General features: G+C 38.5%; 2 protein-coding genes across 2 annotated transcripts; both read right to left on the bottom strand.

Moving 5' to 3' along the window:
- Positions 1–1,278: 1,278 nt before the first annotated feature.
- Positions 1,279–7,527, bottom strand: LOC141406463 (uncharacterized). The gene is made up of 3 exons (XM_073991940.1): positions 4,999–7,527; positions 4,728–4,939; positions 1,279–1,399 (listed from the first exon to the last, which is right to left on the bottom strand). The coding sequence occupies exon 1, from the start codon at positions 7,311–7,313 to the stop codon at positions 5,199–5,201; it is 2,115 nt and encodes a 704-aa protein (XP_073848041.1). The 5' UTR covers positions 7,314–7,527; the 3' UTR covers positions 1,279–1,399; positions 4,728–4,939; positions 4,999–5,198.
- Positions 7,528–9,317: 1,790 nt separating this feature from the next.
- Positions 9,318–10,217, bottom strand: LOC141406462 (ARL14 effector protein). Its single transcript, XM_073991939.1, has one exon. The coding sequence runs from the start codon at positions 10,072–10,074 to the stop codon at positions 9,667–9,669; it is 408 nt and encodes a 135-aa protein (XP_073848040.1). The 5' UTR covers positions 10,075–10,217; the 3' UTR covers positions 9,318–9,666.
- Positions 10,218–17,809: the final 7,592 nt, after the last annotated feature.

Raw genomic sequence — 17,809 nt, 5'->3', positions numbered from 1 at the left:
ATCTTGAGATTTGGAATTACTGTAATTATTATGAAATTTACTGTAATTATTTTGTATTAATGTCCGTATATGGCTGAGATATGTCGTCGAAATACGTACCATAAGTATACGAAAATTACTTAATGGTACTCAATTTGTTTTTGGGTGTAGGGACAGTGCTGGAATTTTTATTTTTTGGAGTTAGGGTGTGTATTGGTGTGCAACGTTGATCTCGCTGTTAATGTGTAAGGGTGAGATACGGCTGATCTTTTTGAAAATCGAACTTAAGGGGTACGTACAGTACTAAGATAAAAATAAATATTGATTAAAATTGGTATTAGTGCGACCAAATTTTCAGTGTTTGTCATTTCCATATTATATATTGTTTATTTGTTTTTTATATCCTTTCCGCATACGAAGTAGCGGGAATTTTGCTAGTAAAGGATAAAATCTTATCGTAGTAAAAAATAATAGCAGCGTCTTTCAGGTTCTGGAACAGAGCAATTATTTCTATTTCGATGTACATTAAGAATATATATTTTTTTGAGGAAAAAATATATCATTCCGAAAAAAACTCTTTCCCAGAAAGACTTCTTCATATCAATGATATGTAACCTCCTCCAAGTCCGAACGCCGATCCGCACAATAAAACACCGCTTATAGAGGCGATACAACGTTTTTTAATATGTGAGGTATTTGGTTAAATTTGAATAAATAAAGCCCTAATAAACATGTGCTTCTTTGATTTCAAAAACAAAAGACTAAACCAACTTCTTCTTTTTCAATGAATTTCCAGAGACCCCAAACATTTTTGCAAGAATTCTACTTTCTGCGAGAAATTATGCACTTAACGGAATGATGCGGAAACATTTAAATTGAAAATGTAACGAATTTTCATTCATGTTTTCCAAAATATTCAATCAAATGTGAAAAATTATTAGTTTTTTTTAAATTCAAATAATTTATAGACATTTCTTTATTTTGTTTACATATACCTTTGACACTAATATTACAAACAAAAACAAATTTCTATGTGGTTGTTGTTGAGTTGTATCATGGTATAAATAGAAAGGTATAACAGAACTCACATCTAATTTCAATTTTTTTTTTGAGTGTGACCGACTTTTGTCAATTTGAAGTTTTTATTTTGTGTGTATGTATGTGTTTGTTTTGAAAAATATTAAAAATGTTTTCAAAATAGATTCAAAATAAATTGCAATGAAATCGTTAATTACAGAGCCGTTGTAGAATATATTTATCAAACTTAAGTTGAAAATAAGTTTTTGACCGTGTTCCGATGTATAGGTTAGGTTAGGTTTGGGGATGTGTAGTCAATATATATGTATATTGACTACGCCACTCGGAGACCTTTCGGTCCATTGTGATCATCCATAAAGAAAAAAAGGAGGTTCAGAATTACCTGAAAAGAGAAGAGAAAAGAGAGAAGAATAAAGAAAAAAGGGGGGTGTGGTTTGGAGAATAATAATAAATGAATTAATTATAAGAAATAATGAAGATGTAATAAAGACAGAGATGGTGGTTTTTTGGCGATGGTGGAAAAAACTGTCAGAGAAGTAGTTACGCTTATGGGTCGCGCCGTCCCAGCCACTTCAGATTTTTAATGATGTTGTTTATGATTGTTGGTTCCATGTTTGAGTAGAAGGTTAAGCTTGGAGGAAAGCGTACTCCTGTTAGTCTATACCGCTTTCGAGTTAACATCGGGCAACGACATAGAATATGCTCGATCGTCTCCGTTTCCTCCTCATCTTCACAGAGCCTGCAATAGTCCACGCCATCATCCTGCCATTTGCCGATAAAAGCTCGGATGTAGCAATGGCCGGTAATGACTCCCGTCAATACCCTGATTTCTGATTTACTCAGACTTAAAAGCGAAGTTGTTCTCTTTGTTGAAAGATTCGGCCAAATGGCCCTTGACACGTTGCACCTTGGTTCATTATGCCATAGTTCCTTGGCCTGTTCTTCAAAGAACGTCTCCACCTTCCGAAAAACGTGACATATGGGTGGTTTAATAGAAACAGTGATAGCTTGACTTGTTGATTGAGATCCGTGTCTTGCCAATTCATCTGCCTTCTCGTTTCCCACAATGTCACAGTGACCCGGCACCCAGCAGAGTCGGACAGCGTTAGTTAGGTTCGCCAAAGCAGTTCTACACTCAAGAACGGCCTCAGACTTGATATTGGGGGATTTGATGGCTTTAAGAGCCGGCTGACTATCAACGAAGATAGTCACCGGTTCAAAGATTTCAGCATCCAGACTTTTTATCAACTCTGCGGCCATTTTGATCGCGAAGATTTCTGCTTGGAAAACGCTACAGTCGCTGTTCAACCTATAGGAGTACTCGAGGCAAAGCTTTTCGCAGTAGACGCCAGCTCCGGTACCTTCTTCCATCTTGGAACCGTCTGTATAGAAAGCCAGACCGTCCAGAGGAGGGTTACCACGGATCCAGTCATCTCTACTAGGGATAACGACCTCAAAATCATCAAATCTATGGATTGGTGATAAGTAGTCGCTGAACTTCCCCTGCTGATTTAAGCCAAGGTTTGGCCCTAGCTCCCGAAGAATGCATGCATGACCATAGGTGCTGTCACGCCAACGATTCAATTCATGTAGCCTTAGAGCACTACGTGCTGCTTGACCTTTGATGCTAATTCTCGTGGGCAAGAGGTTTAGCATCGCGTTCAGAGCTGCTTGTGGTGTACTTCTAAAAGCTCCAGTTATCAGGATCGAGGCTGCCCTTTGCACCTTGTCTATGCTGCCCGAGTTCGACTTGTGTCGAAGCGCATGCCACCAGACAAGACATCCGTAGGATAGGATGGGTCTCACCACAGTATTATACAACCAGTGTATAATAGCTGGATTTAGACCCCAACTTTTCCCAATCGAATTCTTACATGAATAGAGTGCGATCGTACCTCTCTTCGTCCGTTCCTCGACGTTCCTTTTCCATCTCAGTTGAGAATCCAGGATTGTACCTAGGTATTTGGCCTCAGGAGATAGATGCAACTGCACTCCATCCAATGTTGGTGGTATGAAGTCGCCAAGCTTACGCTTTCTGGTGAACAATACCAGTTCTGTTTTCGTTGGATTTACACCAAGGCCATTTGTGGTGGCCCAACGAGACAGCTTTGATAAGGCTCCTTGCATAAGCTCCGAAATAGTGGACAAGAATTTGCCAGTTATTAGTAAAACTACATCATCCGCGTATGCGACAACCTTGATGCCCTGATTGTCGAATTCCGCCAAAATATTGTTTATCACAAGTAGCCACAGCAGCGGTGAGAGTACACCTCCCTGGGGAGTACCTCGTGTTACTGTCTTCCTTGTTGTCAACTCCCCGATACTGGAATTTATGATCCTGCTCTCCAGCATTCTCTTTATCCAGCAGATCAGGGTTCCCGGGGTGTTGACCGATCTAAGCGAGAGATGAATGGATTCAAGTTTTACGTTGTTAAAGGCTCCTTCTATATCCAGGAAAGCCGCCAAGGTAAAGTTTGAGTTCTCCATATTTCTCTCAATGAAACCCACGACCTCATGAAGAGCAGTTTCGACAGATTTACCTTTCATGTAGGCATGCTGCGAGTCGCTCAGCGAGGCAGTGTCTACAAAGCTCCTAATCTCCAGATCGATCAGTCGTTCGAGTGTCTTGAGGAGAAAGGAGGATAGACTAATAGGTCTGTAGTCTTTCGGTGCAGAGTGACTGGCTTTCCCCGCTTTGGGGATGTAAGTTACCTTTACCTCTTTCCACAGATCTGGTACGCAGGAAAGAAACAAACAGGCCCTAAAGATCTCCTCCAGAATTTGGTATATCTGCGGTGCAGCAAATTGAAGCATCGCAGGAATTACTCCATCTGGACCAGGTGACTTATAGGGTTTGAATGTACTTACTGCCCACTTTATTTTGTTTCTGCTTACAACCTTATCAATGAGGCTCTCGTCCACTGACTCTTGGACTTGGAAGTTGTCACATTCAATGTGAAGGTTACTGGCATCCGTGCAGTCAGGGAAGTGGGTCTCAGCTAGAAGGTTTAGAGTCTCAAGACCTGAGTCTGTCCACGTGCCGTCCGGTTTTTTGACACTACCGATGGATTTGGGGTCCTTCGAGAGTATCTTACGGAATCTGGCAGCGTCGTTTACCCCTTCTACAGACTCACAGAAACAAACCCATGACTTCTTTTTGGCGCGCTTGATTTCACTCTTGTATTTGGTGAAACTCGCTTTATACGATTCCCAGTCACTGTCAAGTTTCGTCGAGTGCGCCTTGTTGTACAACTTTTTGGTGTTTTTCCGTAGTTCGCCAAGATCCTTGTTCCACCACACCGGTTGGGATTTCTTCCCAGGATAAGTTAATGGACAGGCATCCTTATGGCAGCGAAGAAGGATTTCTGTTAGGTTGGACACCTTACTGTTAAGCTCAGCAACTGTTTCTATCCTTCCGGGAAGTGTCAGTTGATGGTTCGTCAGATCAGTGAACCTTCCCCAGTCCGTCCTTCTCGGGTTCCTATAAGGATTTTGGCGGACTCCGTCGAAAGAGATTTCAAAGTATATCCTCATATGATCCGAAAAGGAGCATTTGTTGGATACCCTCCAGTTCCTGACGACAAAATCATCTAAATTAGACAGGGTTAGATCAATGACCTCCTCCCGGCCTCTAATTTTAAAGGTGGGATCGTTTCCTATATTACGTATTCTTAGATTGTAAGATAATATAAAATTGAAAATCGACTCACCTCTAGTGTTTGTGTCTTTGCTGCCCCAGTGAAAATGGTGGGCGTTGGCGTCACATCCAAGGATAACGTTACAAACGCCCAGGTTCTCCTTCAGCAGCCTGTGTACCCCCTGATTTGGTGGATCAGGGTCCTCATACGGCATGTAGATTGAGGACAGGAGAGTGGCCTTCTCCCTGCCGTTCTCCAGTCGCACCGTGCACATGTCTCCATTACTGTAATTAGATAGAAAGATTAGATTGAGGTTCTTCCTACCTACCACACAGGTCCTCACCTTGTCCCCTTCGGACGATGCAAAGACCTCGAAGTTGGCATTGTTCAGTCCAGAGACCTTATTTTTATATATATAAGGTTCCTGGACTAGAACAATGTCTACCTCTGAGTTCGTGAGGGACAGGAGTAGTTCGGCGGCAGCTGCTTTACAATGATGCAGATTAATCTGCAAAATGCGTAGCACCTGCCGCCTGCCTACTCCTACTGACTTCCGCGAGGTGGACTCAGTCGGAACCGAACCCATCCTGAACCGAAGTTCAGTTTTCCCTCACGAATCTTAAGGTACTCCTCTCCTGAGGAGTCTACCGCCATCTTAATGTCCATCCCTCCATTCTCCTTACAAGGGGTGAGACTCATTACAGTCCAGTCCTTAGTAAGGAGACCGGGGTTCTGGAGCTCCAGCATCCTCAGCAGAAGTTCCTTATCCACGGTAGGTGGGGGAACCCATGCTGGGAATACCTTCCTGGACGGAATCTCCGTTATAGACACCGCAGCAATTTTTGCCCCCTCCCAAAGTTCATCAAAGCCATTAACTGTCTTCTTAAGGTACTCTTGCGAGCTCCTGTTGAGACATTTAATGACTTTAACTCCCTTGTGAAGGAAGGCGCCACCAAACTGACGGTCACCCTGGTTCGCCTCAGTGGACACAATGGCTAAACGAAGCCGAGTCTCGAAGAGCAACCAGTGACTTTCGCTGATTTTCCCGAAGGGGTCAGCTCGGTCGATGATTGCTACTAGGAGCTCGTCATCGTTTGCCACCGTGGCCGTTTTGGCGTAGGGTTTCCTACGTCCTCGCTCACGTGCCTTGGTAACAGCTTTTCCTGAGGAGGTGGACGCCTTCTCAGTACTGGTGCTGCTTCCCTTGGCTTTGTGAGCAAGGACACCAGCATAGGAGTTCGCCGTGTTGACCGTCTGAGAGATCATCGTCTTCTTTGGCGAAGGCTGAGGGCCTTCTGAAGAGCGAACTCGCTTCACAGTCTTTGACTGCGAGGACTTGTTCGTCTTCTCCGAAGTCGATGGTGTCCCAGTCGATCCACCCGTCGTTACTCCCGAGTGGCTTGCGCAGGTCTTAGACACCTTCTGTTCGTCCGCTTTACCCTCATTAGTTGGGGTAGGAGCCGGATTTGGGACAGTCACCTTCTCCAGTTGACTACTCTTACGAGAATCATTTGGAGTCGGATTATGCCCCTTATCCTTTTCCAGTCCCTTCTGGCTCGGGTTCGGCTTCGGAACAGCTTTAGGTTCCACCTTGCTGTCAGAAGCAGCAGGCTTCACCTCCACCTTTTTGCTTGTCGCCGCAGTCTCTACTGAGTCTTTGGCTGAAGCTGAAGCAGGGTTCGGGAGAAAGATTTTGTCCACCAGGAGCTCGCATCTGGGTGCATTTGGATAAATTCTTTCGAATTTCCGCATGTACTTCAGCTTGCTCTTGATGAACATGATCTCTCTCCTAGTATGCGAGCTCGCGTCCCTTCCCACGAACTTGCGCAGATACGAAGCTGCACGCTTGTAGTGCCTCGTATCTGAAGCCTCTTTGGCGGAAATTGCGTCTGCGTCGGTGTCCGTCGATGAGGTTTCCTTGGATTCCCCAACGCAGGCCGGAGACTCAGAGTCAGTGGCAATTGTTGGAGCTTCCGTTGATTCCCCCTCGATGGTCATCGACTTAGAGTCAGTGGCTGTTGATGGATCATCTCTAGGTTCTCCATCAACATCCATCGACTCCGTGGCAATCTGCCTTCGAAGCTTAGTATCGGCTGGTGCCGATACAGGACCAGACTGGTTGCGACTTGTCTGTGGTTGCGAACCAAGGTTCACAACCTCTTCGACCACATCACCGTCAGTGGACATGTCGTCATCAGACCTTCTTGTTGACTCAGCTGGGATCACCGTAATGTCCAGTTCGTCGTCAGTGAGGGTGAGATTGTTGAGCATGTCCTCTGGTGGTATGGTCGGAACAAGTCTCTCCAGTTGGTCAAGGAGTTCCCTACTCTGTCTCTCCAGACTGTCCCCAATCACTTTGAGATGTAGGTCGTCCCCGCCCAAACCTTCGGTCCTGTCAGCCGTGGACTGATTAACACCAGTTTTGGCTAGAGCATTATCCTTTTGAAAAACCGGTCCGTCAACAATATTTCGGGTTGTATATACTGCACTTGTAGCAGTTACGGCTGTAGGTGCCAAGGCATCCACACCTGAGACAGCCGGATCACAATCGCTTGATCTCGACGGTACGTGGCTTGTGATCTCACCAACGCTTACCGCCGGTACTGGGTTATTAACTCCCTGCACCGTAACTTTACTCCTTTTACGTCTTTTACCCATCTTAGTTGATTTATTTAAGGGAACTACCCCGATCCAATTTTGGTCCACGGGGGGTTTGAAAGAGAAACAAACCCCCAGGGTTTCTGAGATATGTGGAGACAGTAAACACCTTCAGTTTCCCTCGGGCGCTGCCGACCCCGCATATCTCAGAAACCCCCTTCCCATCCGCCACCCGGGAAGACGCGCCCAGTAGAAGATTGGCAACTCCCGTGGGTTCCGATGTATATATGAAAACAAATATTTATGTTTCATTCATTTTCGCTGTTTTAACGAATTGGATAAAATGACAAAACAATTGCTCTGTTCCAGAACCTGCAAGAAGCTACTACTTTTTACTACGATAACATTTGTTCCTTTATGTTATCGAAATAAATAGTAAAAATTAGTAGATTATTGCAGTACTGGAACAGACCAAATATCAAACAACCAAAGGAAACCTGTTGCATATGCCAGTATAACAATTCTGACAGTAAGCGGGCGTACGTGTAGGGTTGAATTTCTATCGTTTTTTCGAACCTGTTCTACCTTCCTTATTATACCATGAGTTGTATTTGTTGTAGTATTTACCATGGTACAATAAAACAGGTAGCATTATCATGCCAGCTGATGGTAACATATGTAATGTGTCAATTGCATTGAATTGATGTCAAATTTTGACATCTTATGTTGCCAACAATTGCAGATGCGGCTACCTGTGTATTTGTACCATGGTATTTACTTTACCTCATGGTACAATAATACAGGTAGCATTATCAAGCCAGCTGATGGTAACATAATGTGTCAATTGCATTGAATTGATGTCAAATTTTGACATCTTATGTTACCAACAATTACCGATGCGGCTACCTGTGTATTTGTACCATGCTTTACCTTATATATATTTATATCTTATATATATATTTGTTATACCATGGATGAAAATGTAATGTACTATCTAAAGTAACTTTTTTAATAACTACCCAATTGTTCGGGTAACTAGGGAATAACTAGCTACTGGTAAACACCACTAGTTACCACCCAATCTACTCGCAATGTTATAGACTAGTGAATTTAAAATGGGGATGTCATAGGAGGGGGTCTGTTTTCTCCTCACTGCATTACCAGTAACCACCCAATTCGATAGTCGTGTGAAGGCAATTGTCTCTTCACTGCATTACCAGTAACCACCCAATTCGATAGTCTTGGGAAACCCAATTGTCCCTTCATTGCATTACCAGTAACCAGTCAATTAGGTAGTCAGAAATGATAGTCAAAAATACTAAAGTTAAAGACAGATAAATGGGTAAATGCACATATGCAATATCCACACTTTATTTTATTACATGATGTGCAAAATTTTACTAATGACAATATAATCTTGTATACTTATGGATACGACAGGCCCATCTTGATCCTTGATATTGGAACTAGAGCGTTACTACTTGATACAGCGACTTATGTTTATTTGGTCCTTGGAATGTTTTTCTCGTGTGTCCTTCAGATCATTCAAAAGTTCCTGAAATAAAATATGTACATATATACAAGTTTAATGAAATGACGCGATAATGTATTCCGTCAAGATAGATAGCAATACTTACCACAGATATAAATATTCCTCTTAAATTGTTCACCCTTTCTATGATTTAGCCCATTTCCAGTGGCAAAAGCAGGCTATAGGCTACCTTTTTTGTGCCATTTTTGGGTGTAAAGTAAATAGGATCAATGAGTAACTAGTTACATAACTATTAACAAAGTAGACAATTGCTATTTATTGAACAAATGGGTACTTTATTAAACCCTACTCCACAATGTGTGAAGGGTATTATAAGTTAATTTATCTGCTAAAGTTATCCGTTGAGGCCTATATTACTTTTTAAATACATGTATTTCTCTTTTCCGGCTATGAAGAGTGACAAAACGTAATTTTTTGATGAAAGAGTAGACAAAATAATCCCCCATTATGCATGATGTATCCTTTTTTAATAAAATTTTTAGTTACTACACTTTTGTTGAAAAGACGCGATATGAATGTATTTTTGTTTAGTTTTATTTTTTTTCGTTTATTTCTAATACATAATCAAATGACAATACAAATATATATGTGGGATTTACAAATAAATACGCTTTTATCTTATACTAAATGTTTTTTCTTAATTGTGTTTTAAAATACTAAAATTGGCTGCTTATTTTGAGACATTTTTAATAATTTCGAAATATAAATCTAAATTCTATCATAAATAAAAGTACAAATAATTTTATTTGTTTAATATAAATATGTATGATGTTTAAAAATATACCATCATTACACGCGGAGACGACGTATACATCCACTTACACACATTGGACATTCCTTTTGAGAATCTCATATCATCCACTATTTGTTGACTGGAAAATGTTTATTGCGTATTATAGCGTCCTTGCCATCGAACGTTATCGACTCATAGTAAAATTTACGATGCACCCTACATTGTACGCCACACTTTGTTGAACCACAATTTTCACATTCATACCAACATCCAGGACACTCATCATCCATACAATCGCATACATCTTTTCCATTGTGACGCATCTTACCATCCTCATCATAAAGGCAACGAGTATTTGGATTTAATTTACGTTTCAGTTTTCGTTTTTCTGGTCGAACCGTTTTCTCCGTCTCATAATCATCTAAAAAACTTAGATCATCGCTCCTTAACCTCCGTTCGGCATGCAATTTACGAGGTCGTTCACGCAAGGACATTCGCAAACCAGTGCTTTCCGAAAGATCTGTATCGGTATCCATTGTTCGTTTACTTAAAATGAATTGGTTGTTAATAAAGTTAATAAATTCATATGTAACAAGGTAAAAAACAATAATTTAAATGTTTAGAATGAGAACAAAGCAATTGCAAAAAGTTTACTTTTTTTGTAGGGACCACTAAGCTGGAAATCAAGCGGCCTAAGCCAGGGATCTATAAATTGAAAAATAAGCAAAAACAAATTTAATAGCTGTGTTCCTTCGTTTTAACTCAGTTAAGGCCGTGTTTATATTGTAGCTTTTTGAAGGGTTATGCTAAGTTTACATTTACGAAATCCACTCGATTTTAACTGTCAATTCCATAGCTCATACGTCAAATGAAATCTCATCTGGATTTCATTTGACGTTTAACATATGGATTTGAGAGTTGAAATCGAGTGGATTTCGTAAATCCACTCGATTTTAACTGTCAATTCCATAGCTCAAACGTCAAATGAAATCTCATCTGGATTTCATTTGACGTTTAACCTATATTTCAAATAAAAACTCATAAGGAAGGAAAAGCTATAATATAAACAGGCTATTAGGCTTGTTCGATAATTTCGCAAGTAAAAAGAATTTGCAAGTTCTTGCAAGTACTTCTTTTACTGAACAAGTTTGCTATCGAACAGCATTTTGTAAAAGTTTGTAAAAAATTGCACAAATTTCTGTGTTATCGCACAGACCTTATATTATAACTTTGTGCTGGGTTAACCTTCATTATGAGGATTTGTTTGACGTATATACAATGGAATTGACATTTGAAACCCAGTGGGTTTCTTAAACCCTGATATATGTAAATGTACTATAAGCGGCTTTTACATCTAATAGAACGGTTATAGAACGTTAATATATAACCGGATTTAACAAACCCACTGGGTTTTAAATGTCAATTCCATTGCTTATATGCTGTTTATATTAGAGCTTTTTGCAGGGTTAATCTTCTTTATGAGGATTTGTTTGAAATATAAGCAATGGAATTGACATTTAAAACCCAGTCGGTTTGTTAAATCCGGTTATATATAAACGGGGTATTATATTTCAAATAAATCCTCATAAAGAAGTTTTACCCTGCAAAGGCTATAATATAAATATGGCCTTATAGTACGGTTACACTAGAGTTTTTTTTGGCGGGTTAACCCACTTCGAGAGGATTTATTTGCGCTATGAAATTGACATTTGAAACCCAAACCCACTGGGTTAATCCGGTTAAGTGTAACCGGGGTATTATTTTTTTCTTGATTTCAAAGTCCCAATTTACATTAGGCGAGTTTACTTGCGGCAATTGTCAGTTTGTGGGTGAGAGAGGGTATTGAGAGGCAAAGGGTTACCATATACCTCACCTCTCTCTTCATCAAACTGACAATTGCCGCAAGTAAACTTGCCTAATGTAAATTGGGACAAACATATCACAATAATCAAGGTAGATGCATATGCGCAGCTGATCGAACATGAATTTTCAAAAAAAGTTGTTGTAAATTGAATTAGTCATCAAAAATATACGACAATATAGAACTTTACTGCTTTATCGTATCGTGTTAATTGTTTGTAATACTAACTAGGCGTTTACACCAGACAGTTTGTCTTCAAATACAACTCTGATTTACTAACACATACATACATTTGTCGTTTGTCTCCCAGCTGTCCATCATTTTTTTCACAGACAGTAAGGAAGAAAAATCTTTGGCATTTTTGTAAAAATAGATGAAATAATAATTGAAATGTGTTGAAAACAAAAGAACATAGACATAAACAAAATATGTGAACGGAAAACAAAAGGAAATCGACTATTTTCTTTCAAAATTTTAAAACTGTTTTTGCAGTTGTCGGGACGCCTACGTCACAGTTGTCGGGACGCCTACGTCTATCAGCAATAACTGCTCGGTCACTTTATGGCTTCGTCTACAGCCGGCTAATCTTAGTTTATGTTTATAAGTTGTTGGCTTCATATCTCGGAAGCCGATTGGATTTTCATTTTTGGATCTTTGGCAAACTTGTAGCTCTAGTTCTGCATAATAAAAATGAAGACCATACCAATCCATAAAAGTGGGTTTTTAACCCGTTTCCAAAAGATTTGGTCTTATTCCTTTCGCTTTATCAGATTATTATTAAATTCCAAAAATAGTATCCGTCCTATGGATATTAGCATGGTATAACAAGAAAGGTAGTTTCATGCTCACAGCTGTTTAAAATTTTTTTTAAATTTCGAATTTGAAGTACGTTCATTGTCAAACGGGATTTGACATTGAATGAATGTACACATGTACACAAATGACATTTTCATTTGAATTTACAAAATATATTGACACGAAAAATGCTTTGCTCAATATTTTCTGTCTTTTTGATCGTCATAATGCGAAGAATATATGTATTCACCGCTGCTCCCACGGTTGGTAGCGCTATGGACCTTAACCAAGTTTCGTGAATTGGTGAATTGAGCGGTAAGGACTCGGCAAATAATGAAAAGGAATCCTTGCAAGATAACAACAGAAGATTGCCACGGAGTCGGTGGACTATAAACAAATGTATGCTGAATCTAAAGCATAACCAGGGGCATTGATGTACAATTACGGACAATTACTTCAAATTGAATTGTCTCGAACCAGTGAGCATGTTTAAATGTTATCTGCCTTTATGATTGAGTCATGATGGTGACCACGACAACGTTTCCTGCTGTTGATAATATCACCAAGGAGTCCATAACCCAAGGTCAAAGTGTTGAACAATGTGGTTTCAAGTGTCGATTTACATCAAATTCTCTATGGCGCGAATAGTTGTCAACCTGATACCTGAATCAAATCCGTTGGATGAGAACTTTACCATCGACAACATTGAGAAAAGTGTGGCCTTCCTTAATGCCTTGAATTCTGTGCTATTGAAGAAGATTTCTTGAATAAGGCTCAAATGGTCAGAGAGAACGGATTAGGAATAGAAACCTAAGCACCAAAAAGGGTATTTTATTCATTAGAATCTCATAGAAGCTAAAAAGAATATTAGATGGATGCGAAGTTTTTAGTAAGATTTTTCTTTTGTCTTAATATATGTATGTAAATTAAACTTCATTTGGTTTTAATAAAATATTTTGAGAAAAAACAGTTGGTTTATTTTTCCATTTAATCTACATATATTTTTGAATTTGCATCATACATATACACATACATATCGTCACCTGAAATGTCCAAAGGCGTAACCCTCAAAGGGTTACGGTGAGGGTTACGTCTTTGGGAATTTCAGGTATGATATGTATGTTCTCACAACATCCCCGAAGGGATAATCAATCACCACTCAGGAAATGCATGCGAACTCTACTGAAGAGATTTGCCACCGCCGAAAATTTTGATGTTCTGCAGACCATCTGAGTGCATGGCGGCCGCGTTTATCACTGCACCACGGTGTCTCGCATGAATTTATACTCGTACCAACCATCTTGTGACCATATTTCATAACTCGGTTTCCAAGCCATAACGTACACTGCAAGACCTTGTGGTTTCAACGGGTTTAAGCCACTAAATTGGATCTGTTGTTTTTTCATTTTTCCAAAATGTTCTGCAATTCCAACCTACAAACAAAATACGGGTTTAAGTGATTGTATCTTCGAAACATGCATCCACATACACAAGCATTGTAGACGTCGTAAAGGATTATTCAATATCAGATAAGATTTGCAGCAAGACAAATGAATTTGAATGGTCGCACGCATCTTAAAGATATGTCCAGATGATGCACAACTATATATATTTCTCTTTTTTGAAATATTTGGATAATTAATTGTTATTTTTGGTATTTTCAAAAACAAATAACAAAAAATTATATTTTGTTGTTGTTACTAAATGTCATTCAATTTTTGTTTTGCTTTGTATTTGACACGGTAGCGTACCGGTAAACAGAGTTGCATCGACATACATTTTTGAGATGGGACTACCTGTAATTATTTTACCATGGGATATTAGTTGCTTTGAAGATACGTAATGCCAAATTTACACTTGCGCTCCAAAATCCACTGGATTTCACGAAATCCTGAAATACACCCCGGTGTTTACATTTATTTTTTGTTGATTTCAAACATATCACAATGATCAAGGTAGATGCATATCCGCAGCTGATCGAACATTAATTTTCAAAACAAGTTATTGTAAATTGTATTAGTCATCAAAAATATACGACAATATATAACTTTACAACTTTATTTCGAAAATTATCGTAAAATTATCTATATATCGTATTAATTGTGTATGGTTCCAACAAATGGAAAAATAAAAAATGATTTTATCGCTGAAGCATCATAATAAATTTTGATCGATAACAGTTGTGTTCTTCTCCTGATTTCTGCCATACAATTTTGGCCTAGTAGAAACTAGCAGCAAGCATGATCATGGTATGATTGCTGATACGTTGATTTTGACATTTATGCTGGAGTTTTTGCAATTTCCGTCATTTTTCCGTTCCCGGAATTTTTAATAATTTTTTGACAATTCGCTTTTTTCTAACATTACCATTAAAAAAGTACGGGAACACAATGAAAAATAGCATTTAAGAAAAGTAATTTAATATTTTATTCACATTGTTTACAAATTTTGATACTAAAATTTTTTGTTGCAGCAATTGACCATCTACCTTGTTTATTGTGATACGTGAAAAGTGTTGCAACTTTAGGTACTTTTTTAGGCAAACACAGGGTTGTATATCATGTGTACTGTGATTTCGATGTTGATTTCGCTGAAATCACGAAATGAGATGATTTCATTTTTGTATGGGAAATCATGATAAATTTTGCATGATTCCGCGCGAAATCACGAAACGCCTTCGAAATCACGAAACGATGCCGACCAGACATAAGATGATTTTCGACCAGTAAAAATAATTTTTGAGAAAATACCATCGATATCTTCCACTATGTTGAAGTTTTTCCTTCCAATTGAGTTTCCGACAACTGAGTGTCAAGGTTGCCGGCGTCTTAGCGTTCTAAGCCACCATCAACTTGTCAAAACTTTAGTAGACAATAATTGATGATCAAATCAAAAATAAAAAATCTTCTGATATAGAAGAGCAATTACTAATGATGTAGGAATAAAACTTACCATAGCATTTGTGAACATTAAAAAATGGGATTACCAAGCAGGACTATAGGAAAAGTTTGGAGTTTCAATTAACTGACATAATTTCGCATATACATTTTTCTAACGAAGTGCGATATATATACTAGTTTCCAAGCTTTGCCTTCGTCTGCCACAACAACAACATCCTAATACACCTGAAGATCGGCTTTACCACCCGTGAAACGTAGTGTAATGGTTGGATGCGTGGGACTTCGGTAGACCCCTAATTTTTCAATGTATCTCTAAAGGCCTTATAGCTCAACTCTAAAGAGAATTAATTAATGTTTTTATGTTTATGACCATCTGGGCTGCAGTAATGCACTTAATACCCCGGTTACACTATTGAAGGTTAACCCAGTGGGTTTAATAGATCCAGTGGGTTAATCTTTGCTGGTTACACTTAGCTTTTCGAGGATATAAACTGTCAGCTGATGTTTATTTACGTATACATACAAAATAACTAATAAAGTCGGGTTTTACACTTTTACAATTTCTCGTATAAGATATCATCCCCTCTTTGCTCATATTGGTGTATTTTACACACAGGGATACATTTTTGTATCATGGTATCAAGCGTACTTTTTGTTAAAAAAGTGTCTTATGTAAAAAAATAAATAATTTTATGATTTTCAATTAACTTTAGATTTATTAACTCCATAAAATCTCATGCGACCAATCGTAAACGTGTAAAACACGACAAACTCTGTTGCAAAAACAGTTGCAACTTTTGGTACTTTTTGAGTAGAGTTGGATTTTTTTGCACAAATACCGAATACAGCACTGTATTTTTGGTGGATTTGTGCCGGATTTAAAATAAACCCAGTCGTGAAAGGATTTAATTTTTGTATGGCAAATCTGGTCAGATTTGACCAGATTAAGCAATAAATCCTCATGAAGTGGGTTAACCCGGCAAAAAGCTGTAGTGTAACCGTGCTATAAGGCAGTGATGATCCACATTTGTGCAGTATTTCGTCTTATTTTCATTCCAAAATACTGTTCAACTGAAAAAAGTTATAAATGAACTGCTTTTAACATGTTCATTTTACTTGGCCTACTTGCACTGCTATTATTTTGCAAACAAAAAAACCTTCCTGAGCCCAAAACTTCAATGGCGTTTCTTAATAGTTGCATACTTATGTAAAATATTTTAGCCCTTGTTTATATTTATAGCAGAAAACAACAGCTATTTTTGTTTAAAGAGAAGTGCAAGTCTTAATAGAATTAGGAGTGCGGGAACGCATTTCTAGCACTAGACGGGAAAACAACTGCAAGTAGTAATATTTTGCAGGTTATGAACATAACTTTTATTTAACAAAATTTATTATCATGATTTCTCAGCGATTAAATCATATTTTTTCATTTGTTCGTATTAAATGCAATTAATACGATATATAGATAATTTTACGATAATTTTCGAAATAAAGCAGTAAAGTTCTATATTGTCGTATATTTTTGATGTCTTATTCAATTTACAAGAAATTGTTTGAAAATTCATGTTCGATCAGCTGCGCATATGCATCTACCTTGATTATTGTGATATGATAGAAATCAACAAAAAATAAGTAGCTGTGCTCCTTTACTTACCTGAGGTTACCATTTTTACCATTTCTTACCATTTTTAACCTGCAAAGCGTTCCTTAACCCCGAAAAGTGGCAAAACTGGAAGCAATTTTTAAGAGAGTGAGAGTGGCGAGAGAGCGAAAATGGCTTTCTCTTCTACCACGGGCTACCAGCAAAATTTCTGCAGGTAAAAAATGGCAGAACTGACTTTTCGACTTTTGTTTGACGATTAACGACGAAACTGGACGAAAAACAGAAGAAAAAGTCGAAAATTGATTTTTTATGTTTCTTTTTGACATTGCTGCCAAATCTACCATTTTTCCGTCCCTTTACTTTTCTGCTAAAAATGTTCATGAGAGAGCAATTTTGACACTTTTCTCTTTTACCACCCTTACCATTAAAAAAGTAAAGGAACAAAGCTAGTGTAAACACCGGGGTGTATTTCAGGATTTCTACCATTTTTCCGTTTCTTTACTTTTCAGGTAAAATGTTCATGAGAGAGCAATTTTGACACTTCTCTTTTTTACCACTCTTACTATAAAAAAAGTTAAGGAACAGAGCTCCAGTGGATTTTGGAGCGTAACTAGGCGTTTACACCAGACAGTTTGTCTTCAAATACAACTCTGATTTACTAAGACATACATACATTTGTCGTTTGTCTTCCAGCTGTCCACAATTTTTTCACAGACAGTAATAGCTGGTTTACATTACGAAATCGAGTCGATTTCAAACTGTCAATTCCTTTGCGTATGCGTCAAATGAAATCAATTCGATTTTATTTGACGTTTGAGCAAAGGAATTGACAGTTTGAAATCGACTCTATTTCGTAATGTAAACCAGCTATAAGGAAGACAAATTTTTGGCATTTTTGTAAAAATAAGCGAGATAATAATTGAAATGTGTTGAAAACAAATGAACATGAACAAGAACAAAATATGTGAACGAAAAACAGAAGGATGTCGATGATTTTCATTCAAAATTTTACAACTGTTTTTGCAGTTGTCGGGACGCCTACGTCACACAGGCAAGTTGTGGTATTTTGACAATCAATACATGAAGTCAACTGTCCTGTCATTTGTAAACGC

Source organism: Musca autumnalis, unplaced genomic scaffold (assembly GCF_047663935.1).
Source record: "Musca autumnalis isolate F117 unplaced genomic scaffold, ASM4766393v1 scaffold_5, whole genome shotgun sequence".
In the NCBI taxonomy this organism is placed as follows: domain Eukaryota; kingdom Metazoa; phylum Arthropoda; class Insecta; order Diptera; family Muscidae; genus Musca; species Musca autumnalis.
The sequence above is the reverse complement of the archived record's forward strand: the minus strand, read 5'-3'. Positions and strand labels throughout refer to the sequence as shown.